We start from the raw sequence: 27,399 nt of genomic DNA, 5'->3' as shown, positions 1-27,399 counted from the left end.
ATTGCTGTGGGCAAATGAGCAGCATAGATAGTTGGTCCAAGAACTGTAGATTATATTGTATCATGTTTGGAACTTTTTAATTAATAAAGGCTGCCTTTGTAAGAAAGTAACATATGATTAGTTGAATATGAAAGTCTGGAAGATCTATGTCTTAGAAAAAAGAAAGGCCCAAGGATGATTCATGTGTTTCTTCAAGAAAGGAAAAGAAAGATTAATACATAGGATTTCTTTTGATAATCATCTTGAGGGTTGGGGAAGAGAGAGAGAGAGAGAGATGCAACGATAGTGAAAATCCTTGCACATATCAAAGTAGACGTATATGATTTGTTTTTTTCGTTAGTAAATACATCGATAAATGTTCATTTAAGTATTCAAATTTTATTGCGAAAAAAATAGAAAAGATAGGTGTAAATAGAAAGAGTGATTTAATTCTAAGTTGAACTTTACATTAAAAGCATTAATTCAAATATCAAGATTTACCGAGTCTATGTGCAATTAACCATACTAAGGGAAAGGGCTTGGAGATTAACAATCGAGAGTATGATTGAGAATATGAGTACTTTTTTAGAAGATTTGTTACAAATGATTTATTTAATTGTTTGACATGTAAATCATACTTCATTCAACGTGCATAAAAAACTCAAACTATAATATATGTATGGCTCCACGCCTTAAAAATATTTATATAAGTTTTGACCTTTTTTTATGATCATATCTTGAATGCCATGCTTTATTTTGGAGGAGGCCATGGTTTCTCCCTTTTTTTTAATAAAAAAAGTAAAATGAAAATGGGGAGAGAGGAGGACTTCAAAAATTTCAATTTAACTCAAGTGAAGTATTAATAAAGGCACATACGATATGACTCTCGAGGAAAAATATAATTTAAATTAGCTTTAGCATATAAATATAGTCGAGCCTCGATATTGAGAATAATATTGTATTGGACTTTCCCAGACATGAGAGCACATAAAAAAAAAGGAGAGGAGAAGAATATTGATCAACAATCTTATCAAACATGGCACTTCTTTTGAACCATAACATGGACACTATGATACGTAACTAATTCTTCATTGCAATGTAAATACTCTTCTCTTCGTATTTAGTAAAAATAATGCATATATCAAAGAAGCATGTATAAAATTTGTTTTTCTCGTTATTTAAACATGTCATAATATTCATTCAAATATTCAAATTTTGTTATAGAAAAAGGGAGTATAGTTATAGATAGAGATAACGATTTAATTTCAGGCTGACCTTCACTTTAAAACATTCAATCAAAATATCAAGTTTTATTGGGTTTATAATCAACCACTCCAAAAAAGAAGGCTAGTTATTAACATTCGATATTACGATGCAGAACCTAAAAACTTCACCCATAGGTCTTGCTACAAATGATGATTTTTTAATTATACATGTTTAATTTTCCGAGACAGAAGAAGCATGAAGAAATAAGGGGTGGTTAGATGTAATCTTATCAAATATGGCATGTCCTTTGAACCATGCATAGATAAGAAGAAAAATTAGTATGACAACATCCAACTAAATACCATGTAGCCATGCTTATTGATTCGTATTTGTTAACTTATACCATGTAGCCATTATATATAACTCGGTATAAAATACAAGGATAATTATAGCCAAACTCATGTAACTTATAGTGCAATTTAGTTCCCAATAAATATTTTTTTATAAAATCATATAATGCTAGATGCTATAAATGGAGAATGACTCTGGCATTTAATCAAACATTCAAAAGATAAGGTTGGCTTGCAGGTTATTATGGCCGGTATTAAATGTTCACGCACGTAGATGGCAGGACCCACTATGGAATGAAATTTCTAACATGCTAACTCCATTTTTTGGTATAATTTGCCATGGCTATCTACTAGCGTAGCATTTCTCTTGCAACAACAAACATTTTTTTTTTTATCCTTGACATAGATGGATGTCCCAATTTAAAACCCACCATTCCTCTTTTGAAAAAGATGGGCAGCAATGATTAAAATTTTCATCTGCATTGCCAACCATGGATGTCTCCTCTCTTATATTTAAATTTCATGAGGACTAGGCAAGCCGACTAGGATAATGATGTGCTCAATCTTTTCCACTTATGGACCTAAAGTATCCACCCATATGCAGGTTGACCAATATATGAGCTCATTGGGTGCAGACCAAGTGGGCAGGCCAAGCCCGGTCCCACTAACAACTCTGAAGTCTGATCCATGATCTTTCGGGAAGTAACACCGCTAGGATAGATCTAATTCTAGTTTAACTCGAATTTTTCGAAGTTTTTAGTTCTTACCACTCCTCGGTCCCCAGCCGCTTCCCCCAATCCCTTCCCCACCATACAGAAGGCGCCAGCGCACCAAATTTCAGAACTCCGTGAAACGCTCGGCTCGATTAATTAGCTACCAAGTCTTCTTAGCGGGGACAACGCAACGTTCCGGGCGATCTATTCTTCCTTTACTTTTCTTCCGCTTATTTACTCATTTCTCGTTGCCCTTCCCTCTCCTGTCCACGCCCTCTGTTCTATTCTAGCTCTCGGGGAGCAGCAGGACCCAGGCGACCGCAAGGGCGGTGACGGGATCCCCCCTTTCTCTCTCTCCTCTATCTCTCGTTCTTTGGCTTCTCCCTTCCCTTCGTCTCGATCCCATCTCCCATCCCTAGTTCTTCCCTCTTTTCCTCGATAGATCCCTGGATCCGCCCTCGTCTGCTTTCCTCTCGCTGTCTTTTTCTCCTGGGAATCCCAGATCCGGATCCCTTCCCTCCGATCGGGCTCCGGAGCGGCATCTGGGCGGTTCTTGGCTGGCGCGGGTGACGGTTTCTTTGTCAAGGATCCAGATCTCTTTTTCTTGAGGTGCCATGGAGGCGATGGAGGAGCTGATGCAGCTCTCCGAGGCCATGATGCAGGGTGCATCTCTTCTCGCTGATGAGGACCCGGATGAACCCTCTTCCAAGAGGAACTCGACCTTCCTCAACGTCGTAGCCCTCGGCAATGTGGTAAGTCTGGTTCTTTTCGCCTAATCATGTCTTCTTTTCGCTCTTTGGTGTGGTGTTTGCCTTCTTTGAATGCTTTGGCTGATCTTGGAGAGGGATAATGAGCAATTGGGTTCTAAATTTCAAGATTTTGTCTCTCTCGTCCGTCAAGCTTTTTCCCGGTACCTGGAATGCTAGAATTGTCATAAAGGCATTGTTTTTCTCTGATTTGTTTTTTTGAATACACGTGGTGCTCTCCAGGGTGCAGGAAAATCGGCAGTCTTGAACAGTTTGATCGGACACCCGGTCCTGGTATGCTAAATCTGGTACTTGGTTTCCAAATATTTTGTTAAATTTCATGTCAATTTTTGATCCGGTCCAGTAGTCAACTTCCTTATTTGGTGCAGCCCACGGGAGAAAATGGTGCCACTCGAGCGCCCATCTGCATTGATTTGCAGAGGGACGGCTCACTGAACAGCAGGTCAATAATCTTGCAAATAGACAGCAAATCCCAGCAGGTTTCTGCAAGTGAGATCTCTTAACTCCATGTAACATGCCGTTAACCATTTTTTTGCTGCTGGGTCTTTTCTTTTTGAACTGTGATTATTATAAGTGGGAATCTTATGGTTCATTTTATCTCTGCCGTACCATTTACAAGACCTAGAATTTATTACAATAAGCTGCTTATATTTCCCTAGTATGATGTTTTGTGTGGTTTTTTTAATGTTTAGGTGCCCTTAGACATTCTTTACAAGATAGGTTGAGCAAGGGAACAGGGATCCATAGCTCTGGAAAGAGCCGTGGAGATGAAATATATTTGAAGCTACGTACTAGTACAGGTTTGTCATTAATCTCCTTTTCATCGTGTTTCTTTCTAAAAATTTCTTTCCAATGCGTTATGGGTTTAAGCCAATCTAAAATTTTCTCACATGGCAAAAGTTCTTTGGTAGGCCGTTCTCAGTTATAGATTTTAGGAATAAAAAACCAAATTTGCTGATGAAAACAGCTATATAATGTTACAACTATGAAGACGATATTTATGCTAATCATGATTGGGCTATGTGAAAATGAAGATTTTCAGATTATTATCTCATTTTCTATATGTTCTTTGCTGCATATTCCCAATGGTCTTTGTCCCCCTGATGTTATTCAAGGTATTCTCTAATTTAGGAATCAGAGTTTGTTTTTACATCATATACATGCTTGCCTCTGATATCGAATTCTCTTGCCTTTCAAGTTATAACTCTGTCCTGACAATCTGATTGCAAAATCAATTTTTCAATGCCTGCATATTTGATCCAAAATCTGATCATCAGGCTGCTATCAAGGTGATCGATCCTACTACAATGGTAGTAGCATGTAGGAACACCAAATGACATGACATGCTTCAACAATATGAGCAAGTTATGAACCAACATGAGGAAAGGTTGGTCATCTCAATAAAGACATGTTGAATCTCTTGATCAAGATGTTTAGGGCTTGCATCATATCGCTTGATCGAAAAATGTTTTGATAAGCTCTAAATGGAGGTTTTGAAAGTAGCAGCCTTCTTGATAACTTTGAAGTTTGACGAATATAATCCAATCTGAGTGCCAAGAAGGGCTGAAATTAGATTTTTATTATTAGTTTAAGAAACAAAATGAGCTTTTGAAACTTTGGAAGGGGTCTACTATTCAACTAGAACTTCACCGGGGTTTAAACTTTAAACTGTTGATAAATTAATATCTCAAATTTTACTGTCAAACTAATTTTCGGATTAAGAATTGTAAAATCTTACCCTACAAATTTCTGAACATCAAGAAGTCATGCAGGTTCGGATTTAAAAGACGAGAAAGTGCTGGTTTGGACTTAACATATGGATTTCTAATTAAGGGTGTACTAGTTTCAAACCACATGACAGTGAGTGTTGTTTTTTTGAGTAGATGGATAAAGGTCACTTATTTCTGAAATGCTGGATTAAAACTAGTCAATTTTCAAAAGGAGTCCTTTTGATCGTGGATACTTGTATTTAAGTTTTCATAGGTCCACAGAACATGTTTGAATCTGACTCTCAAGCTTGAAAGGGAGTTAATTTGGGTTAGAAATTTTAATGATTTTAATATAACATTCATGGTGAGAATATAGAAGTGGCATCACTATCTGAATTGAGAAAGATTTAACTTGCTTGCCCGAAATTAAGGGGATGACACATGATGGAGTTGAATAGAAGAGGCAAATCAAGGGTGAGGAAAAGGTAAGCTTGCTACATAGGACAGGATGACTGCCCTACCGAAGGTCCTTATTTTCATATGGACCATCTACAATCACTTGATGTCAGGTTTCATTGTCTATATTATGGTTCTGACTTCTGAGCATGTTCTGACTGCTACCATTTGGCCTTATCTGGTTCATCAATGATGATTTATCATGTTTAAGCTTCTGACAATTGAAGTAACATTGTGAAGTCCCGTTGATTGAGGAGAGGACTCAATGACAAAATATTATATGCAGGACTTTGTTGCAAGAATCAAGGTTTTTATTGAAGCCGAATGGACAACATAGACCTGCTAGATAGAAAGTTCAAAAGTGAATGCATTTGAAATAGTTGATGAATACTCAAACTTTGCCTTAAGTGGAGACTGGTCTTGATTGTTGCTTAATGTTTTTAAAGATGAGTGGAGAGCACTAGAAAGAGTGAAGACAAATTGCCCTCTATGATGGAGTAAAATGGTGATATATGCATGTGCATATGTGTGTGTATCTGTCCAAAGGTAATTGTGGACTTATTTTTTTTTTTTGGCTAAGACGGACATTTCACACTATTCTAGTGTGAATACATCCAAAAAAAAATCAAAACGTAACATATCCTGAAAGACCCTCGGAGCAAGCATCATGTCAGTCCAGAGTGCACCATCAGAGTGGTCAGCCACGAAAGAGGCCACCCAATTCGCAGCTTGTTTGCCTCTCGGTAGATGTGCATTGCTGCAAAAAAAGGTACTCCTCGCCAAGCTCCAAATGTCCTGAAGCGGGGGGTGAGTACCCCCTCTCTAGCACGTCTTTGGATCCAACCAATTACCATAGCAGAGTTGCCCTCAACCAGGATGAAGTTAGGTCTTAGAGTGCGTCGAGCGTAACTAACATTGGCCCAAGCAGCCTTCAGCTCCGCTCCTGGAATTGAGGTGCCGAATATCGGGTTACTGTTAGCTGCTATGAATCTGGAATCTGGTTCAGACTTGGGTTTACATCGACCTGGTCTGAGCATATATATATATATAATATAATATAATATAATATAATATAATATAATTGTGGACTTTATTGAGTAGAAAAAAGCTTGAAGTTTTGTAGTTTGCTTTTTCTTATGACTGTTAACTAGAGTCATGGCTGTGATCATTCACTTTTAGTTCTACTGGTTTATGGTTTGAGCTATAAGTCTTTCTTATGCCATTCGTTGTTAAAAGTTGGACTGTTCAGATATTTCTGCTGCGTATTGAAATTCATTTCTTATTGTGGTTCCTAAGGCCAAAACTGCTCATTCTTGATTATTTGGTGTTCTCTGAAACTATGGTCTTCTTTAGAATATAACTCACAGAAGCTTGGAATGTGCTTCGACCAACTCAGGTTAATAAACACTTCCAGCAATATCTATCTGTTTATTACATTAGAATCATTCGAAGAGAATTGATTTCTGGTCTTTTCTGTTTTCTCACATTAAAATATATTGTACTAAAAGAATTAATACAGTTTGTTATATGTTTAATATTGCACATTTGACAATTCTGTAATTAGAGAAAAACAGGTACGTGATTAAGAGAAGCCTACTTCTGACGTGATAAAACCTGACCACCTGCTTATGCATGTCTTCTATCAACTTATTTTGTATTTATCATGTTGGCTTCAACACATGCATGTGTTTATGATAACATTTTTTGGTAGATTGTGTTTTTTCTGTATGTGCAGTTTTTCATATTGCACCACCTGCTTTTTGGTGATTATTCTAAATAACTTGTTTTTCTTTTTTCCCCAGCTCCTCCTTTGAAATTGATTGATCTACCTGGATTAGACCAGCGGGCCATGGATGAGTCAGTTGTATGTTGCTATATATATCCCTTTCATCTTTTTTAATAATCAAGTGGATCTGATGGATGTCTATTTACTATTATAGCGTCAGCTGATGCATGAAAGATAAAAATGAAAAAAATAAAATAGATGCTTAATGTGAATGTGCATTGATCAATAGGACTATGGTTTTGAAATTGCTTGACATGCTTACTGGAATTTTTTGCCTGAAAAATCATTTTAAAAATTAAACAAGCTTACTGCAATGGCTTATTATTGTTTTTCTTTGGTCTTATGCGTTGGGTGATGGGGTGAATTTTCTTGTTCCAGGTCAGTGACTATGCTGCACGTAATGATGCAATACTGCTAGTTATTGTGCCAGCTGCCCAGGCACCTGAAATTTCTTCATCTCGATCTCTTAGGCTAGCTAAGGAATTTGATGCAGATGGTTGGAACTATGACCTGTGATCTTTATGTTGATCTTGGCTGTCCTGCACTTCTATTTTCATTTCCCTGTGCATTTATATGGCTGTTCTTTTCTGTGTTACTTTTAGGGACCAGAACAATTGGTGTCATTAGTAAAATTGATCAAGCTGCTGGAGACCAGAAGAATCTTGCGGCTGTTCAAGCCCTTCTACTAAATCAAGGTCCACCAAAAACATCTGATATTCCATGGGTTGCTCTGATTGGACAATCTGTATCTATTGCTTCAGCGCAAGCTGGATCAGTTGGCTCTGAAAGCTCTCTTGAAACTGCATGGCGTGCTGAGAGTGAAAGCCTTAGATCTATACTGACTGGAGCTCCCCAAAGCAAGCTTGGCAGAGTAGCTTTAGTAGATACACTCGCCAAACAGATACGCAAGCGGATGAAAGTCAGGCTCCCAAATCTACTCTCTGGGTAGAAATTCCTTTCTGATGCTTCCTTGCTTGCTATCTAGTTGCAGAACTGAAATTGTTCAGCCTTTTTTTAAAATTTGTATCTAATTTTGGGGTTATGTCTCAATGTGGCTATCTAGTTTTATAATGGATGCTTCATGCAGTTCAAATAAAGATGCCTATATCTAGTTACACAAATGAAATTATTGAGTATTTCTGTTCTCATGTATCCAATTGTTGGGGGTTTGTGTCTCAATGTGGCTATTTAGTTTTATAATGTATGTTTCATGCAGTTCCAATAATGATGCCTCTGGGTAGTTTCTTTTTCATCTCATTGAAAAATGATTATTTATGCTAGCTTTTAGGAAGTTAATTGATAAAATTACTAATAAGACCAAGAATCTCTTTTTAAGCTCTTAAGTATACGCCAATCAGTTGATGCTTATACATAACTTATTGCTGAATTATATATATATATATATTTATATATATATTAACTAATTTGAATTAACCCCCTTATGTTATCATAAACTTTGGCAGGCTACAGGGTAAGTCTCAGATAGTTCAAGATGAATTAGTAAGACTTGGCGAACAGATGGTAGATAGTGCTGAAGGAACCAGGGCACTTGCTTTGGAGCTTTGCCGAGAATTCGAAGATAAGTTTCTCCAGCATATTATGAGTGGTGAGGTTAGTAGCTTTACGTATTGCCTTTCATTTTGTTTTTTTCAGCAAACTAAGAAAGAGAGATGTTGCATGATGTTTTAGGATTATCCACTGTATTCAGACACAATGAACAGTTTTATTTAAGATTTTATATATTGTCGTTGGACACAATGAACAATTTTCTATGTACCTTGACTGAGAATGTTAAGAACTGGATACATACTTCCTCAGTTTCTAGCAACAAGAAGTATGATCATATAAAGTAGTTCTCTCAAACTGCATCTTTCATCTACAGGGAACAGGTTGGAAAGTTGTTGCAAGTTTTGAAGGGAATTTTCCTAACAGGATCAAGCAGCTTCCATTGGACAGACATTTTGACATCAACAATGTCAAAAGGGTAACATTACCTTTATGTTTATCCTAATCTACCATAAATAACTTCTCTAATATTTTATTTAATTTCTTTACTTTTATAAATTAATGTCTGTCCTGGGTTCTAGATTGTGTTGGAAGCTGATGGTTATCAACCATATCTAATATCTCCTGAGAAAGGTTTACGATCTTTGATTAAAGGAGTCCTGGAACTTGCAAAAGAACCATCACGCCTCTGTGTAGATGAGGTAAACTGATAAATTGTTTTGAAAGGCTATTCTAGCTTGTTGTTCAGAATACAAGTTTTGCTTTTTGTATATCCTCTAAGCAGCTATTGCGAGATCTTGAATTTTTCTGTTTTATCATGTATATCTGTTCTCCCCTCATAATCCAATTATATGATGGTTGTCTTGGCATATGTTCTCGCTAGTAAAGCCTCAAAAGGCTTAGCAACTTTATCCTTTTATTGTAAGAACATGCTTTTCCTTCTAAAATCTTTAGCCTTTTTTACGGTGCCTTTTTTCTCCTGTTGTGAGAGGCTAAAATTGTTTCATTATTATCAAATGTTCCTCCATCTTTGAATTATTTTATTTTATATGGCTTCAATTTTCCATCAAGAAATAACCCAGAGTTCTCAATTGTCATTTGCATAGAAACTATCTTGATGTAAACATGCCCCTTGCTTGATTAGTCTTAAGTCTTAACAAATTACCACTGCATTTAATGTTTTTTTTCCTTTTTCCTTGTTTCATAAGGTACACCGTGTATTGATAGATATAATTTCTGCTGCTGCAAATGCTACACCAGGGCTTGGAAGATACCCTCCATTTAAGCGTGAGGTAGCCTTGATGTCTTATTTAGTTTGATTCAAATTGTGCACTGCACAGGTCAATCAGTTGATTTGGTTATCATTATGATTTTTCATTGTAAAATTCAAAAGATGATATTTTATTTCATTTTTCCATAAGGTTATTGCGATTGCGTCAGCTGCTTTAGATGGTTTCAAAAACGAGGCCAAAAAAATGGTGGTTGCATTAGTTGATATGGAACGTGCTTTTGTTCCTCCTCAACACTTTATCCGCTTAGTGCAGAGGAGGTTTGTCTAATTTGGCTTGATAATAATAAATTTGTTCTTATTTTTTGGTAAACTGCATTTGCATGTTGATATCAAGTTACATGTTTTTGTTATCCTCTAGATTAAGATTTTGGTTGCTAGGTGTAGTTATCCTATATTTTTCCTCGTTATGTTTAAGCATTTGTAGCTTTAGCTTGAATGAGGTATCTTCAACATTTCTCTTGGGTACAATTTGATGTATAATAGTACAGGCAGGTCGCGAAATGCTTTAAAATTGCTTTTAGGCAAGGTCGGCGGAACCGTCCCGAATCGGGTGGCTCTGGCCGACTCGAGCTGTATTGATGGCTCACCGGTATAGTTCCGGCAATGGAAACGAGACCCATTGCCGGAGCCAGAGAAGAAGAAGGAAAGAGAGCGAGCGGGGGAGGGAGGGAAAGAGAGAGATGGCGGACGCCGGCGGAGGGCCGCAGGGGGCCGAGGGAAGCCGCCCTCCGCCGGTGTTTGCCTCCCTCCCTCTCTCCCCCTTCTCTCTCTCTCTCTTTTCCTCTCTCCCACGTATCGTGCCCTCGCTCGTCGGTACAGGCTCGGCACGAGCCGTACCGAGTCGTCTCGTTGGAGAACTGGTGCAGTGCCCGGTACTGATTCCTCAAACCTTGCTTCCAGAAATATTTGGCTAAGCATTTGGCAATCTAAATAAGATATGATATATTTACTTGACAAAGTACTGAGATAGTTCTCCAAATAAAATTTGTAGGGCAATGCTTGGGTTGGGAAAGTAGTATGTATGTATTTAAAACAGCAACTGGAGATTGAGTGTCTTTAGGGTTCATTTGGGTTAGGTTGGGGTTGTAGGTGTTATTGTGGTTAATTTTGGTTAAAGAAGTTCCCATCATGTTATTCATGCCGTTAGCATTTAATGATGCATTTCTTGGCATCATACTGTATTATATGGTGTTAGTTAGATATTGTAAGACTCAACAAGAACAATGTAAGCATGCCTTCATGGGCTTACCCATGTAGTTGGTATTTGCCACATGTTGTGCTATTGATAGTACCTCATAGTAATAGGTGATGCAGTAAAGTGTCTATTGGTGCTTATTAAACTACTTGGCACTTGAGCAAAGTAGTTACTTATTAATAGATAAGTTATGGTGGTTCGAGGAGGGAGTGCCTCCAATTGCATGCAATAGGGCCCTGCTGTCAGGTCATAATAAAAGAACCATGCCTTCCAAGTTCTTTTCTCTAGGAAGGATAAAGTTAGGAATGAGCAGTTTATATGAGCCTTAAGAGAGCGGCACTAATATAGGAGAAAATGGTAGAGAATAGTTGAGATGAACGGCATGTTTGGTGAAGACTTAATGAAGCCCGTGTTAGCGGTGGTTTTTGAATATTTTTCATAGGGCGCAGAAGGAGGGAATGATCCAAGGTAACATAATGGAAGTTGCGAGAAAAATGATTTAGTAAAGCTAGTAATGACACTTGGAGTTATGATACTACAACTGGCTCCTAGTATATTATATATATCACTAAAATGGAGGCTCAACTTGTGAAGAGCTCTCCATTCGCCCATGGACATGCCCATAGTAGCAATGTTGTTAATACAATAATTTATTTTGGATAATAAGTAGGGCTCTTATTTGATGCATTTTTATTTGACTATATTAATAATATCATTAATATAGTTCTTTATTTTGGATAATAAATAGGGCTCTTATTTAATATGTTTGTTTATTTTGGACAGTTTATTTTGGATAGTTTATTAAATGTATGAATGTAGTCATTCATCAAACTCTCTACTCTTCATGAGAAATAATCATATTCATCAAAAATTTCTTGCTCTTAATAAGTTTAGGAAATCTTTATACCTTCCCTCTTGATAAATAAATTTCTTATTTTTGATAAATGAATCCCATATACACATTATTTAGTGTTATAAGAGTTAGTTTTGATGTCACTAACATCCATTATTTTCATTTGCATCATTTTTTTAATTAAATATTGTTTTTGAAGTTCAATTTTTTGCATCAATTTTTCTCTATAAGAAATTGTATAGTTCGAGAAATAATATTTTTTAAATATCAAGTGAAAGGTGATTAAAAAATACCACAGTCATTTTTTTATCATTATCGATTACTATTAGAATAGTCATAATAATAATATTTTTGAATATCAAATTAATAAAATAATATATGTTGTAGCAAATAACTGTTGTTATTTGCTCTTATAGCTGATACAAGAGGAAGATAGGCCTATAATGGTGACTTATTAATAAATCTCTGTTATATGTGAGTATTATATTATCTGTTTTTGTAATGATAATTGAGTATAAATGATAGATAATGGAGTATGTTACTATTAGTATCAATTATATGCATACAAATTATGCTTGTATAATTCATATAAGTATAGTTGATGCTTATCTAACTAAAATAGATAAGTATTATACTTATCTAAACTAATATTACTATATCAGTTTAGATGTTTGATGGGAGTTTCTGCTTAGCCCTCATTAAAGTTTATTGTTTAATATGCAATAAAAATTTGGCTATTGAAACTAAGGTTTTAATCCTGTGGGATGGGGGCGTCCTAATTTCTCCATGAAACCGGATGCCCTATTATCCCACCCCGTCCCGCCGACAGCCCCAATTGAGAATCCCATAGGTACCCTCCGTTTCTCCCCCCCTTCTTCTTTCCTTTCCTTTTTTTTTCTTTTCCTTCTTTCTTTCTTTTCTTCTTTCTTCTTTCCTTCCTCTTTCCTTACCTTCCTTCCTTCCTTTTTTCCTCTTCTTACGCTCCCTTATCCCTTCCTTTGCTTCTTTCTTTCTTTCCTTTATCTTCTTCCTCTTTCCCTTCTTCCTTCTTTCCGTTCTTTCTTTTTTTTCTTCTCCCTTCACTTTTTTCTTTCCTTTTTCTTCTTCTTTCCTTTCACTTTTTCATTTTCTTCATCTTTCCTTCCTTTCCTTCCTTTTTTCTTCTTCTTTCCCTGCATGGATGGGTTTTGTAGTTCCGACCTCATTCTGGTCCTGTTTTCTCACAAGAGCAGAATGGGATGATCGGGGCGCCTCTTGTCCTGGCATAACTTAAAACCTTGATTGAAACCTTCTAACTTTTATAATTTGCTATATTGTTATATAGTTTTTTAAGAACAATTGGAAAGAGGAGAAAAAACCATACCATGCACATCGCATGAGGTCGATATTGGTGACATTGGTATTAGTAATGAGAGTTTTTTAACAAAAGCTCAGGTTGTGCAAAGTTCTCTATTCACTATGTAGATGCCGGTATTAATAACGAGAGTTTTTACTAAGTCATCATTAAGGTTGATTGCTTATGTGCAACAAAAAAATGGTCATAGAAACTTTCTATTTATTATATTTTAGTATATTTATTGTGCAATAGATATTAATATTTTTGGTATTAATATGCTTGGCAATCATTAAAGCTCGTTGCTTAATATCCAATAGAAATTTGACTATTGAAGCCTTGTATTTATTATAACTTGTTAAATTATCATATTGCATTTTAAGAATAATTGAAAAAGGAGAAATAACCATACCTTGTGCATCTTGTGGGGCTAATATTACTGATGTCAGCATTAATGATGAGTTTCTGCATGGAGTCTTTTGTGCAAAGTTTTCTTTTTGCCATGTGGATGCCAGCATTAATGACAAGTTTCTGTTCGGCCATCATTAAATTCTTTGCTTAATGTACAATAGAAATATGGCTATTTAAGCTTATTACATTATTATATTGCATCTTAAGAATAATTCGAAAAAGGAGAAAATCGTAACCTGTGCATCACATGGGGACAATATTCATGATACTGGTTTTTGTGACGAGAGTTTCTCCATAGAGATTGCATATGCAGAGTTCTTCTCTCACGGTATGGACATTAATATCAATGACAAGAATTTTTGCTTGGCCATCATTAGAGTTCATTAATGTGCAATAGGATTTTGATTATTGAAGCCTTTTATTTAATATAATTTGTTAAATTGATATGTTGCATTTCATGAACATGCTAGTGCCCCATGCATCGCGTGGGATATATGCTAGTGCATGTTATATATATAATGGAGTCTTAGCTTGTAGAGCTCTCTATTCACCACGTGGACATCATATTAATGATGTTGATATTAATATGCTGGTTATCATTAAAGTTCATTGCTTAATTATATCAATAATGCCAGTATTTATGTATTTAGTGTACTGATCATCATTAAAGTTCATTGCTTAACCTGCAACGGATATTAATGATGCATGTATTAAGTTACTTAGCCATCATTTAAGTTCACTACTTAATATGCAATAAGATTTTAGCTATTGAAGTCTTCTATTCATTATAATTTATTATGTTGTTATATACTTATATTACATTTCAAGAATAGCTGGAAAAAAGGAAAAATCGTACCTCGCTCATCGCGCCGTTTTGATATGAACAATGCCAGTATTAACGACAGAAGTTTTTGTAGGAAGGCCGAGCTTGTGTAGAGTTTTTCATTTGCCATGTGAATGCTAATGTCAATTATGCCGGAATTAATGATGGGTATTTTTGCTCGGCCGCTCAGCTTATGCAAAGTTCTCCATTCATCATGTGAAAGTCGGTATTAATGTGCTAGCTCTAAACAAAATTCATTGCTTAATATGTAAGAGACATTAATAATGCAGGTATTAATGTGCTTAGGCATCATTACAGTTCATTGCTTAATGTGTAACAAAAATTTGGCTATTGAAGCTTTTTATTTATTATAATTTGTTACATTGTTATATTGTTTTTAAAAATAGTTGGAAAAGAGAGAACCATACCCCATGCTTCGTGCGAGGCCGTTAATAATGGGAGTTTCTACACAGAGGCCGAACTTGTGCAGAGTTCTTCACTCGCCATATGGATGTCGGTATCAATGACGTTGGTACTAATGATAAAAGTTTATGTTCGGCCATCATGAAAGTTCATTACTTATGTGCGACAAAAATAAGCTAGTAAATCTTTTTTCATTATAATATGCTACATAACAATATTGCATTTCTATTAGAAGGAGAAAAAACTGCATCACGTGTATTGCGCGAGTTTTATGCTAGTTCAATTGATTAGTGAATCAAGATTTGAAATCTCGATCAAACCTTGCTATATTGCATGCTATATCAACCAAATTTGGCATGTTGGTATGATTGGGTTTGGCAAACTGTCAGTATATACAGGTGGTGTGTGGCACTGCATCAATATGTGAACGATATGGGGTGTGTGTGTGTGTGTGTGTGTGGGTGGGTGGGGGGATACGGCAAGATTTCAGACATTATCACAAGTAAAGATTTGATAAAATCTTCCGCAAAGGTGGCATAGTTATATTAGAATCATATTGGCTCTTATCGTTCAACCTTGAGCCATGAAAGCTGTCCACAGAGACTTAATGCCTTCTAAATATTTTTGTGTTACATCTGAGTCTCTCACTAACATAGCTAGGAAAAGAAAAACAGACTTGACCTGAATTCCTCTGATGCTGACACTCTAAAATTGAGCATCAGCTCATTTAAAAGGTATGCTAAATAATAAATTTTTATATAGAAAATACATGAGTAAATGATACTTTTTTGATAATTGTGGATACATTTTCGTTATTTAGTAAATTCATAACATTTGCATACGTCGCATGCATGATTAATTATATTTCAATGGACTGAAGATGCGGCTTAGCTTAAAAATGATTTTAGTGTTTGCCTTTTTCCTCTGTATGGGGGCAAAAATGTGGCTTTCTATTCCTTTGAAGTTGGACAGTTCAACATGAACACGAGAATACTTAATTCACCACTTCCATTAATATGATGGTAGTTTGTGGCTTAAAGTAATTGATATGGTCTTATTTGTTTGTTGTTGTGCTAATAATTGCATGCATTTGAGATGTTTCATCATCTGTAATTTAATTAGATTGATTCAACCTGATGTTTAGGTGTTTGCTATGCAAGTTTTACTTAAAAAAAAGATGGCCAAGAGTACAAATTATTTATTTATTGAAAATTTATCTTTGTTGTCTTTATATTCATATAATCACTCTGTTCAGTAAACATATCTTTGCTGTCTTTATTATCTCTTATCATTAGCATTCTTTAGTAGGATTTTTGGTTCGCTCTGTTTTTCTTTTCACTTATATGGACATTTATAAGTAACAACATTGACTTCCACTTGTCCAGTATGAACTTCCTCTGCTGCCTGTTTTGATGTTCTGATGTTTATAAGAAGTGGTAACCATGGATAATTTTGGTCGAACAGTGTCAGGCTTTATTGCCCATCTTCTACTTATAAATAAAAATATTTATTTAAGGAAAATGATAATAAATATGAGTAACCATGACCATTTTATAATTTTTGATTTTGATCATGGAAAGATCAAAAGGCTAATTCAAAATAACAGGAAACAGATTGATATCAATTGCAAGAGTGTGGGACATCTTTCATTTTCTTATACAAGCAGTTAATCATTTGTAATCTTCACACCAGAATGGATAGGCAGCGCCGTGAGGAAGAGCTGAAAAACCGATCATCTAAGAAGGGGCAAGAGGCTGAACAAGCCATCCTAAACAGAGTGAGTTTACTTTTCATTATTCTATCATGCACGTGTACTTTGAGTGCTTGTATGTTTTTTATTAGTTGAAGAAACAATTGATGATATATTCGCTTATGTTGCTAATGTTATAGTTATTTGTGTTCTTTTTCTCCATTATTGATATTTATCTATGGTTTCTAGGCAACAAGCCCTCAAACGGGATCACAACAAACTGGAGGTAGTTTGAAATCGATGAAAGAGAAGTCTGGTCAAGCTGATAAGGATGCAAAAGAGGGATCGAATTTGCAGGTTGCTGGGCCTAGTGGAGAAATTACAGCAGGTATGTACACCAGCTCCTGAATGTTTTGCTTAGTTCAACTGATGTTGATTCATACATCTCATGATTATCTTGCTTTGACCTCATATCAGACCACGTGCTGTCAAATACACAAGTACTAGATATTCAATACAAGACACAATCTGATAAGAGTCAGAACTTTCATGGTTCATCGTTAGGGCTGCAAATGGGTTGTGTTGACCTATGATCTGACCTTATTAAACTTAACCCAATCTGTTTTTGGAGATCCATGGATTAGTTGGGTTAAAAAGTGGATCCTATTTGGCAAATGGGTCGAGTCTGGATTCTGTATTTCTTGGCCTGATCAACCCGTACCAAATCCAGCCTGATCCGGAAACCTGAATTATATAAAACCCCTTCTCCTTCACCTTAAATGTTTTCTTAGTTTATTGAATTAACCTTATTTAAACTGATTCCTCTTTATTCAACTTAATAACCCCATCCCCTCACATGCTTTTACATAATTATATTTAGGCATTTCTTGTTTATTTTGGTAGATTCTTATTTATAAATTCTCAAGTATATTGAGATCTTGATTTGTAATATTCTTTAGCATATGAATATTTAGTTGTTAAAATTATAGTGTGTAAACATGTAGTTGGTGAGCTTTGACGTAATGCTATGGTTTCTCTATTGCAAAGTTCGCAATCTCAATACTATTCCCTGTATGGATACCATCTTGGTATAGTGTCGGTATACCTTGTAGAAAGGTCAATTTGGCATATTGATACTTGGTACGCCCTTGTATTATGTACTAGTTTGGTATTGGTACAGTACGTACGCCTTATATGCACTAGTAAGGATCCGTATGATGCACCATGCTCCATCATAACCTGAACGTCACGGGTTTGAAACATAGAAACTATCTCTCTGCATGTGAGGTAAGCCTACATATATCTTACCTTTCTTAGACCTTGTAATGGTGCGAGCCTTGTGCACTGGACCGTCTTTTGTGTGTTTAAACTTCTACCTTAAGAATGATCACTTTCTTGGTTCAAATTTAAAAGTTTTTTGAATGAAATTCACGTTCAAGTTTGCTTTTTAGTTTTATTTAAAAAAGTTATGATTTTATATTTAATCATTAACTATTATATTTTAGCTATAAAATAATAGCTAAACTTTTGACCTAAATTGTAGAACTGGGGCTAGAATTGGGCTAGGCTGAGCTACATGCTTGCGGAAGCTTGACCTAGAAATTTCTTTGAGCTTCGAGCTAGCTTAAGCTCGAAATTTCTTTCCAAATTCTAGCTCGAAATCCAATTAGGCCCAACCCTAATAAGCTCGTTTAGGTTCAAAGGCTGGGCCTGAGCCAAATTTGCCCAATTGACCCAAAATCATTTGGCCCAGAATGCTCGGCCTAACCTGAAAGACTCATGGCAGAAGATTCTAATCATGGTTTGTCAAATTGTGGTGAATTGGCCGGTTTGGGACATACCGAACCAAACTAATGAGGTTTTGGCATGGTTCAGGTTTTAAAACACAACGGGGTCGATTCGCTCCTTAAACATATCCCCCATCTATTAAACCACTTGCGGCCTGAATCGCACATTTCGACCCCCTTCCCTTAGGCTGCTCACGATTGTCCACCCCTATTGCCCATGTTCCAGTAAGTCGCTCTCTCCTCTCCCTCTACATCCTCCCTTTCTCTCTCCCCCTCCCTCTCTCTCTCTCAGGGTTACGGTTTTCCTCGCCCTTCCCCTTCCTCCCTCTCTCTTCCTCTCTCCTTTTCTCCCTCTTCCCCTCCCTCTCCAGCTCTCTGTGTTGGTACGCCAGGAACAACACGGTAAGGGCTCGTAATATGTTGAATCGGTCGCCAGCTGGTACCCCCTCCAGTACCGGTTCAAAAAATCTTGATTCGAATAATGAAATTAGGCGAGGATCAGGCCGATTCTTGGCTCGGCCTTCGAGCCAAAAGTCAAGCTTGACTTCAGTAACATGGCAGATTTGGGCCAAGCAATGGCTCGAGCCTTGTTCAAAATTTATTGAGGCCCTATTTTTAGGCCTAAGCCCGACCTTAAAGGCCTAGCCTTAGGCTTGATTAGAAGCCGACCTGGCTTGGACCCAATTCCTTCCCTATGTAGACTTGATCGGCACGATCCCGACCCAAATCCGATGAATACTTTTCATACTTGACCATGACCCAACCTGAATGATCTGTTGGGTCTGAAATCTATTTCATGGTCTTGACCCGACCCAGCCTGATCAACCATTTGATTGGGTCTAGCTCCAAAATCAAGACTTGAAGATGAAACCAGGTTAGGTCTGGGTCAAGTATACCCTGATCCAACCTGAACCTTTTGTAGCCGATTACCATTCAAGATTACAATTGCAATTTTGATCTGTAATTTTAACTACCGAAACCCAATAAAATTCACCGGATGGAAGAGTCGTAATTCATGATAGTAAAAAACAACTGGAAGCTGGTGATAGGATATGGTAATCTGTGTAACTGGGAACACCATCATCGCACTTGAGCATAATATTATGGGAATAGAAAACAAAGTTTCAAACGTAACTTGCTTTAAAGTTCATTTGCATTCTCAAGGCTTTCAATTTTGCATGTGTACCCCTATAAATTTGCAAGTTACATTAATGCCCTTTCAAATATGTTTTTTTCCCCTTTTTTGTATGAATGCTCTTACCAGTTGATGCAGTTTGCATTTTAAGTAAATGTATTTACATGGATTAGTAGGAACTGTTGGAAGGATTGCAGGCTAAGAAAAGTCAGCAGGCTAAGAAAAGTCAGCAAACAATTTATGATTAGCTTTTTTTTTTTTTGATGGACATGATTGGCCTGTTTCAAACTATGATGTAGAATATAAGGGATAAATTCTAGGTTTGAGTATAAAGGGATAAAATTAAGGGAAGATTAAATGCTAAACAACATGAGTATTGAACAAAAGAAGGTTAGAAATATAGCCTTGGAGTTCTCTAGCAAATAAAAGGGTGGCAGTAAGTGGATAAACAATGTTTAGAAGAGTAAGGATAAGGAGTGGTACCTCATTAAAGAGAGGGAGATCTAAGCACATTAGCAGGTCTCTCCTGTATGAAATTGATTTAACTGCTAGATTTGCTAAATATCAACTTTACCTGATTTTTAAGAAGTAATTAAGATAACAACGTGTTCTAATTGTTCAGATAAAAGCTAGGGCTGAAAACATATCAGACAGGGAATAAATATCGGAAGCGCATTGGGGTCTGATGATCCTGGGTCCTTGAACCCATTCTGATAAGCATGTATAACACAAATCACGTGAGATGGACATGAGCAAGACATCAAAAGCTATTACAAGCATGATGATGCTGCTCCAAGGGTCCATTGTGCATTATGCCAATAAATGGTCTCATGAGTATCGGACTTGACTCTCTGTATCTTATCCAGTATTCCAGTTTTATTTGGTGGATATAAATGCAGATGCGGGTATTTATTGGATGCTAAAATTTGTCTCTCTACCTGGACTTGCATATGAATTACTTACTGGCAAGGCCTATTTTAGTTCAATATAAATATGGATTAAATTGACCGAACATGAGTATTATCTACATTTATCTTAGCCAAATGTGGATATAAAATGTCTTTAGTTAATACTGGCATAATCAGGGAGTATTTGTAATTATTTTAAATGTATGTATACATGTATGAAAACTATTATTACTTTGTGCTTTTTTATGGTATCGTGGGTAATATATGTACTATATTATATTACCAAAAGTCAAAAACCCATTTTTCCCATCTAACCTGGAGAATCAATGATAAAGTTGTGCTGCCAGAAAGGTGAAATAACTTCGCTCCTGGTTAATGCTGGTTAAGGGTAGTTTATTCTGGGCTAGCCCATGAAGTCTGGGACCATTTATTGTGACCAGATGTGGCTTTTATTGCCTGCACAGTTGTATTGACGTAAGAATAAATATAGTTGTTGCTTCTTCATTTGCTTCCAGGTTTCTTGTTGAAAAAAAGTGCAAAAACAAATGGCTGGAGCAAACGATGGTTTGTTCTAAATGAGAAAAGTGGAAAGGTTAGTAAAATGTTGTTTCTACCTATATAAAGACTATAAGGACACACAACATATATAGCATCTATCTTACCTTTGATGACAAGCTCCTATCTCCCCTATTCTCCCCTCTCTCTCTCTCTCTCTGTGTGTGTTATGATGGGATTGGTCTTAACTATAATTCTTGATTCAGCTTGGGTACACCAAGAAACAAGAGGAGAGACATTTTCGTGGTGTCATCACTTTAGAGGTATGGCTTTTTTGTTGTTATTTATTTCACATGAAGCTTAGCCTTAAAATTGTTTTTGGCTTCTTGCTTTTTGCTTCTGCATGTTTCTTAGGAGCCACTTTAGTTTTACTAGCATGCCAGAACTTAATTTCATCAATGCAATATTAGCATTTGTGCATTAAACTGGCATCCTTTTCTCTGACGCATACACACTTCATATGGGTGTGTATATATATGTTTGTATGTGTATATGTATACGTAGATGGATAATTTATATGTATGTATGTGTTTGTATATGTATAACCTTTTTGTGGCAGATAAAACAAAATAATAATGTATAGAATTAAATCTGTAGTACATGTCATGTAGATTTGTTGGAACTGGATATGAAAATGAGGCTTCGGTTGAAATGGATGGCCGATTTTGTTTGCTTGCTATGCACAAGAAAGAAAGGTACAATGACAAGGGAGTTGGGTTGATAAAGTTGAATTGGTGCTGTTTCTAGGGTGTTTGGTGATTGGAGCATGCCTCTAAGGGAAATTTTATAAAATGCAAATGAGACATGGTGCTGTATGAAGCTAGGCAATAAAGAAGCAATAAATATACAAGATACATGTGTCCGCGATGAGAATCTTGAGATATGAACATGGTAAAACAAAATGGGTTAAGTAGAAGAATGCATAAATTGGAGAAAACGTTGCACCCATTAAGGAGGAATGTTGGAGAATTGGTCTATGGTTTTGACATGTGCAAAAAAAGATTAAGGATAGAAGCGGATAAGATGCCAATGCTAGGTGATCTGAGAAATACTTTCGACGAACTGCTACTAAGATCCATTTTATCTTATGGCATCAAGTTATGAATCGATTAATCCTCCATGGCAGTTGGCCCTGCTTGTGGAGATTATTTAAGGTTTCAGTCATGATTTTGGTGTTTGGCTAAAGAAGATGACAGAACTCTCTGAGTAAGGCAATCACATCTATGGAAGAGATTGGCAAGTGATGAGCCAATGTTCTATAGGCAGTATTCCAAAACTTCTGGGTTGATCATGGGAGAAAGGCCTTAATAGAGCTATCAGAAAATGTAACTTGAGCTGTAAGTGTTGAATGGGTATAGTGTTATAATAGACTAATAGTCCATGTCTTGGGAGAATAACCTCCTTATCCCTGCTAAGGTCATCCTTTGCTCATGTGCTTATATCTTTGTTGTTCAATAGATAATGCAGAGTTAATTTCAAGTAGTAATTAGGTTTTGTATCCCTTGATGGCATCCATTTTCAAAATATTTACTAGTTATACCTTTTATAGTGGACACTTGAGAGACCTGTCCTGCAAGTATTCTGTTACCTGAAATGTTCCATAGTCAATGGTTTCTAATCGCTAGGAAACCCTTGCACCATTGAAATGAAGGAACGACATGGACAAAGATGAAGAAATGGAACGAAAAGCTGAAAAAATTTAAAAGAAGAATTTGTACTGCTGTGGTGGTGCTTCCACCAACTTGGATGTCTATTATGATGTCAGGTATCCTTATTTGTTTGGGGAGATATAAAATGATACAACATGATATTCCTACTTTGTACACTAGATAGCTTTGTCGGTATATATGTTAGAGCTATTTACTTTTAATCTGTTTTATGCTTTAGATCATTAAGGCAGCCTTTGCTTCAGGAACAAAGAAGGCTTGACATAAGCCTTATGCCTGCCAAACAGCCTTAGCAAATAGGCGTAAACGAATAGGCATAAACAAGGAATAGTTATTCCGCTCAAACAAACTTATGTTGCACATAACTAATCCAAGGGATATAGTTTAGTGCAAAAAATGAGTATGAAAATAGTTTGGAAGTTTGGGGTGTATGTGGGTTAAATGTATTTGAGTAACATTAATGATCTGTTTTGTGTAAATATTTTATAAGATCTCTAATTTGTGGTAAAATTCTAAATAATTCCCTTATTGTGTTTAAATAAGTACTTTAGGATCTAGTTTGGGCTAGGGCTTAGAAGTGGTTGCAGGGCTTAGGAAAGTCCATATGGTATCTGGGGGTTGTCTGCAATAACATTATAAAATATTTCTTGAACATAATATATTGTCTAGCCACAATGCATAGACCATTGAGATAGACCATTCAACATCGTTTATTGAGATTGAAATTTTAGAAAACACATGCAATCTAAGGTTTAATTAACTTGGAAACTCTGTAACCATGGATGGGCATAAACTGTCTCATGCTATTGAATTTTCTTTTATTTGGTTTTAAGATATTTTAGTTGATATAGATCATGACAAACAGTTTGCGTGATATTTTTGTTGCTTGCAATAACATCATAGCATGACTGCATTTTATATTTTATCAAACTTCGCATTGTGTCAATATATGAATAGTTCAGAAGTCTGATTATCAAGCAAGGTCCAGTGCAGAGAATATGTATTTAATTGCTGAGGTGAATGTGTGGTCCAACAGAGTGGTGAAGAGTCAACTGAGATGCTATAGGAGTGTCCAGAGAATTCTTAGACGAGGTTATACTAGGGGAATGGTTGAAGGATCGGAATAGAGGAGGGAAAGGCCTAAAATACCATGAAGGAATATTGTAATAATAGACTCTTGCAATATTGTTTCCAGCTGCTTGTTCCGATGTCAAGCCTTGAAAATTCATATCAGTGATCAAACTGGAACAAGAAGCCATAATAATTATTAAATTGCAGCGAATGCTCATAAACTTATTGTAGCTTTAAATTCTGCAGAAGATGTCAAAGATACTGATGGAACATAGAGCAATTAATTATTAGTTTCATTTGAAATGAAGAAGAAATCTCTCTGATTAAAATGTATAGAAAGGGACTGCTTCTTGGTGATACTGAATATCATAATCTGTTGCCAAGAACACATTATATGCAAATGAGGCATATTGTGGAGAAGTATTCAAAGTTACCGTCTTACTAGCCTACTTTGCTACAATCATGTTATGGCATACACCTTAGTTCTATTTTTGGCAGTGTTTTGGCTTTTATGCTTAGTCTTGTGACTTCTGCAGGAATGTAATATTGAAGAGGTTTCAGATGAGGATGAGCCCCCTAAAAGTAAAAAGGAATTGAAAAAAGAGAATGGACCAGATTCAGGAAAAGGCCCTCGTCTTGTGTTCAAGATAACTAGCAAGGTTCCATATAAAACTGTTCTAAAAGGTAGATTTTCATTTAATATCCAAACTTATGTACTCTCCTGGAGGAAATCCACTTCTCTTGTTTTCTTGATATAGTCAAGTTTATCTGCTTATCTTGCAGCTCACAGTGCTGTTTTGCTGAAGGCTGAGAGTATGGCTGAAAAAATTGAATGGATGGATAAGATAAGAAATGTTATTCAATCTTCTAAGAGAGCTTCTTCCAAAGGTACACCTGCTTCTGAAGGTGGTCCATCCATTAGGCAAAGCCACTCAGACGGTTCCCTAGTAAGTTCAGACCTGATGCCACTTGTTTGTTTGAAACTTATGCTGCTGGAAACCTTATAATATTGGAAATTTTTAAGCTATTTTATACTTAAAGGCAAACAAAATTCACAATAGGTTCTAATTGATATCATAGTTACATTGAAGTGTCAACGTATGTCAATCAACGATTTGTTACTCTTAGATGTTTCCTCATTATTCTGCATGTATGCTTAAACCTATTCAATCACGTGATTTGAATAGGTTTTAAGGTGTCCAGTGTAACTTATTTGTATGCTCTTTTAGGACACCTTGTCCAGAAGACCTGCTGATCCTGAAGAAGAACTTAGATGGATGTCTCAAGAAGTTCGTGGTTATGTGGAAGCTGTTTTGAACAGTCTTGCAGCAAATGTTCCAAAGGCAAGCATTATAACTTCATGTTCTCTAATTGATTGTTTTTGGGGTCTTTCAAGGTCCTATATTAGTTTTTGATTGAGCAGGCTGTTGTGCTTTGCCAAGTGGAGAAAGCAAAGGAAGAAATGCTGAATCAGCTATACAGCTCTGTAAGGTTGGTTATTTGTCTTGTCTGAACATGCATGTGAATGTTGAAAAGAATGACATCTAGTCTGTTTAAGTTCTGTTTTGAGATACTCTGACACCAAATCTGTTTGTGTTCCCATAATCCATCTAACAAGTTCTTTTAATTCAACTGGTCTGGTTGATGTACCGTTGCCCCAGGGTTGTTGTATAGCCACCAATAGTCACATAAGATATCTGGATGTAACTGTAGATATAGTTACTCAGATTATTGCATATATGCAAGTTTCCACATGTTCTCATGCAAGCATTATGTTTCTGCACTCTTTGTTCATGCGTACGTGCAGTTTCATGCTTTCACGTGAGTCCTTGTCTTATGGTTTTACTTTAGCTGCAGGTTTTAGTGGCTTGCAGTTAACAAATGGACCAGTATGCAAACCACTGAACTCTACTTCTAAGTTCACTCTGTGTGCGCTAATAGAAGGTGCACATGATGTGCCATCCAGCAAAGCTGTGCCCATATTGCTACAGGGCATGTCATATGGTTAGAGTTCACTCCAAGCATTGATGGTTTGAGCTTCCTTATTATTTCTCAGTTAGGGTTTATCATTTCTTAGTGGGTAAGGGTTATAATGTAATCAGAATTGGATTTCATTGGTGGTGGAGTAACAAAAAGATCAAGCAGTATCTAACAAAGCAGAAATGATTTTTGAGGCTCAGTTGACCATACCTAAGTGAACAGTATCCAAAGATGTCTTCATTGGTCATGATACTCGTTGCATTTTTGGACTTAATTGCCTGTGATGTTCATCTGAATATGGATCCATCCTAATGGATGTTCTTTGCTGTTACTGTATGTTCCGATTAAAGGCAAAATATATTTGGTAATTTCAGTAGAGGTTGCCTGAGTAATTGCTTTCTAATCAAAACTTTTCCCTTATCTGCTATGGCCAGTGCTCAAAGTACAGCACGGATTGAAGAACTTCTCCAAGAGGACCAAAATGTCAAACGTAAGCGAGAACGGTTCCAAAGGCAGTCATCTCTCCTCTCTAAACTTACTCGCCAGCTTAGCATCCATGACAACCGTGCAGCTGCTGCTAGCTGGTCCGATGGTGGCACTGGAGCAGGTAAGCTGATTTTAAAGTTCTTCGTATTTGTCATTGGTGTAGCCCATGGGGACTGCGTCTTACCTGGACCATATGATGTTTGCTTAGCAAAAAACAAAAAACAAAAGGAAAAAAGAAAAGAAAAGAAAAGGAAAAAAAATTGCATTTTTGTATCTGGGGCGACTCCGTGTCTTCAGGACTTTGAAAATGGTGTTTGATTTTTATAATTATTATGTAAATATACCTAGTCTTCTGACTTGTATATTGTTGTTCAACAACTAACTAGTAGCATTTTTCTTTTTACCTGATCTATTTGATTGCGGATTATAGTTCCATATAAACGATTAAATCCAAATATGAAATGAGTCATGTGAACCTCAATTCAGTTTTGGCATGCTATTTGTCTATATATACTCCCTTGGACCATGCTGTCTAATCATTGATTGATTGTGACTGAAATATTTCGCAGAGAGCAGCCCAAGAACCCCTAGTCGCCCGGGTGATGAATGGAGGTCTGCATTCGATGCTGCAGCAAATGGGTCGTTCAGTGAGTCGAGGTCCAACAGCATCAATGGTCACAGCCGGCATTATAGTGACCCAGCACAAAATGGCGACGCAAACTCTGGCAGCCGTCGCACACCAAATCGGTTGCCACCCCCACCACCACAGGGGAGTTCATCAATGTACAAATACTAGGCGACCAGATTGGCATCTTATACCTCTGGTATTCTTGTTGGATGCTCGTTTCCTTTGGGCTGTTGAGCTCCAAAAGGAGGAAAAAATTTAAAAAAATAGATCGATGATGTGTACCCACCAACATGAGGATCCCGATCCTTGTATAGGAGTACCTATTTTTTCCCCAGCATCTTGGGATTTCGATGTATGGCTTTGTAATTTTTCTTTTGGGATGCTAGTTTTCGTTGTATTGTTTTTTTTTTCAATTTATTTGGGTGCCATTTATTTTTCTTTAGTTTCTTTTTCAGCATGAGTTTTTGTCATTAATGCAGTGAATGAAAGGGGAGCGGTTAGGGGTACAGTACGGATGCGATTCGCATTCTCTTGGAGGACATCAACTTCAACCGGGTTTGTTGCAGCTGACGACATCGCTCAGCCTTTCATGAGGTGATGGATTCCGCTGACCCCCGTGCGGTGATGTTTGTAAAATAGCATATTTTTCACCATACGCTCTTTATAAACGAGACCTGAACGAACTTAAATC

At 36.6% G+C, this 27,399-nt stretch overlaps 1 protein-coding gene across 2 annotated transcripts; it reads left to right on the top strand.

Annotated features, from left to right (window-relative positions):
• Positions 1-2,075: 2,075 nt before the first annotated feature.
• On the top strand, positions 2,076-27,150 carry LOC103706447 (dynamin-2A-like). Of its 2 annotated transcripts, none has more exons than XM_088707308.2 (22): positions 2,076-3,000; positions 3,238-3,302; positions 3,384-3,504; positions 3,708-3,815; positions 6,983-7,044; positions 7,345-7,462; positions 7,569-7,911; positions 8,430-8,577; positions 8,849-8,950; positions 9,054-9,173; positions 9,681-9,764; positions 9,894-10,021; positions 16,494-16,578; positions 16,741-16,879; positions 20,837-20,913; positions 21,083-21,139; positions 24,151-24,298; positions 24,398-24,561; positions 24,844-24,957; positions 25,038-25,105; positions 26,029-26,201; positions 26,650-27,150. In XM_088707308.2, exons 2-22 carry the CDS (start codon positions 3,291-3,293, stop codon positions 26,874-26,876), a joined length of 2,598 nt encoding a protein of 865 aa, XP_088563434.1. In that variant the 5' UTR covers positions 2,076-3,000; positions 3,238-3,290; the 3' UTR covers positions 26,877-27,150. The 2 variants fall into 2 exon arrangements, with proteins under 2 accessions (XP_088563434.1, XP_008788765.1); XM_008790543.6 differs by having other exon boundaries at positions 2,428-3,000; positions 3,238-3,288.
• Positions 27,151-27,399: the final 249 nt, after the last annotated feature.

Source organism: Phoenix dactylifera, chromosome 11 (genome assembly GCF_051530095.1).
Source record: "Phoenix dactylifera cultivar Ajwa chromosome 11, Ajwa_hap1_PhDact_Kaust_v1.1, whole genome shotgun sequence".
In the NCBI taxonomy this organism is placed as follows: Eukaryota; Viridiplantae; Streptophyta; class Magnoliopsida; order Arecales; family Arecaceae; genus Phoenix; species Phoenix dactylifera.
The sequence above is the reverse complement of the archived record's forward strand: the minus strand, read 5'-3'. Positions and strand labels throughout refer to the sequence as shown.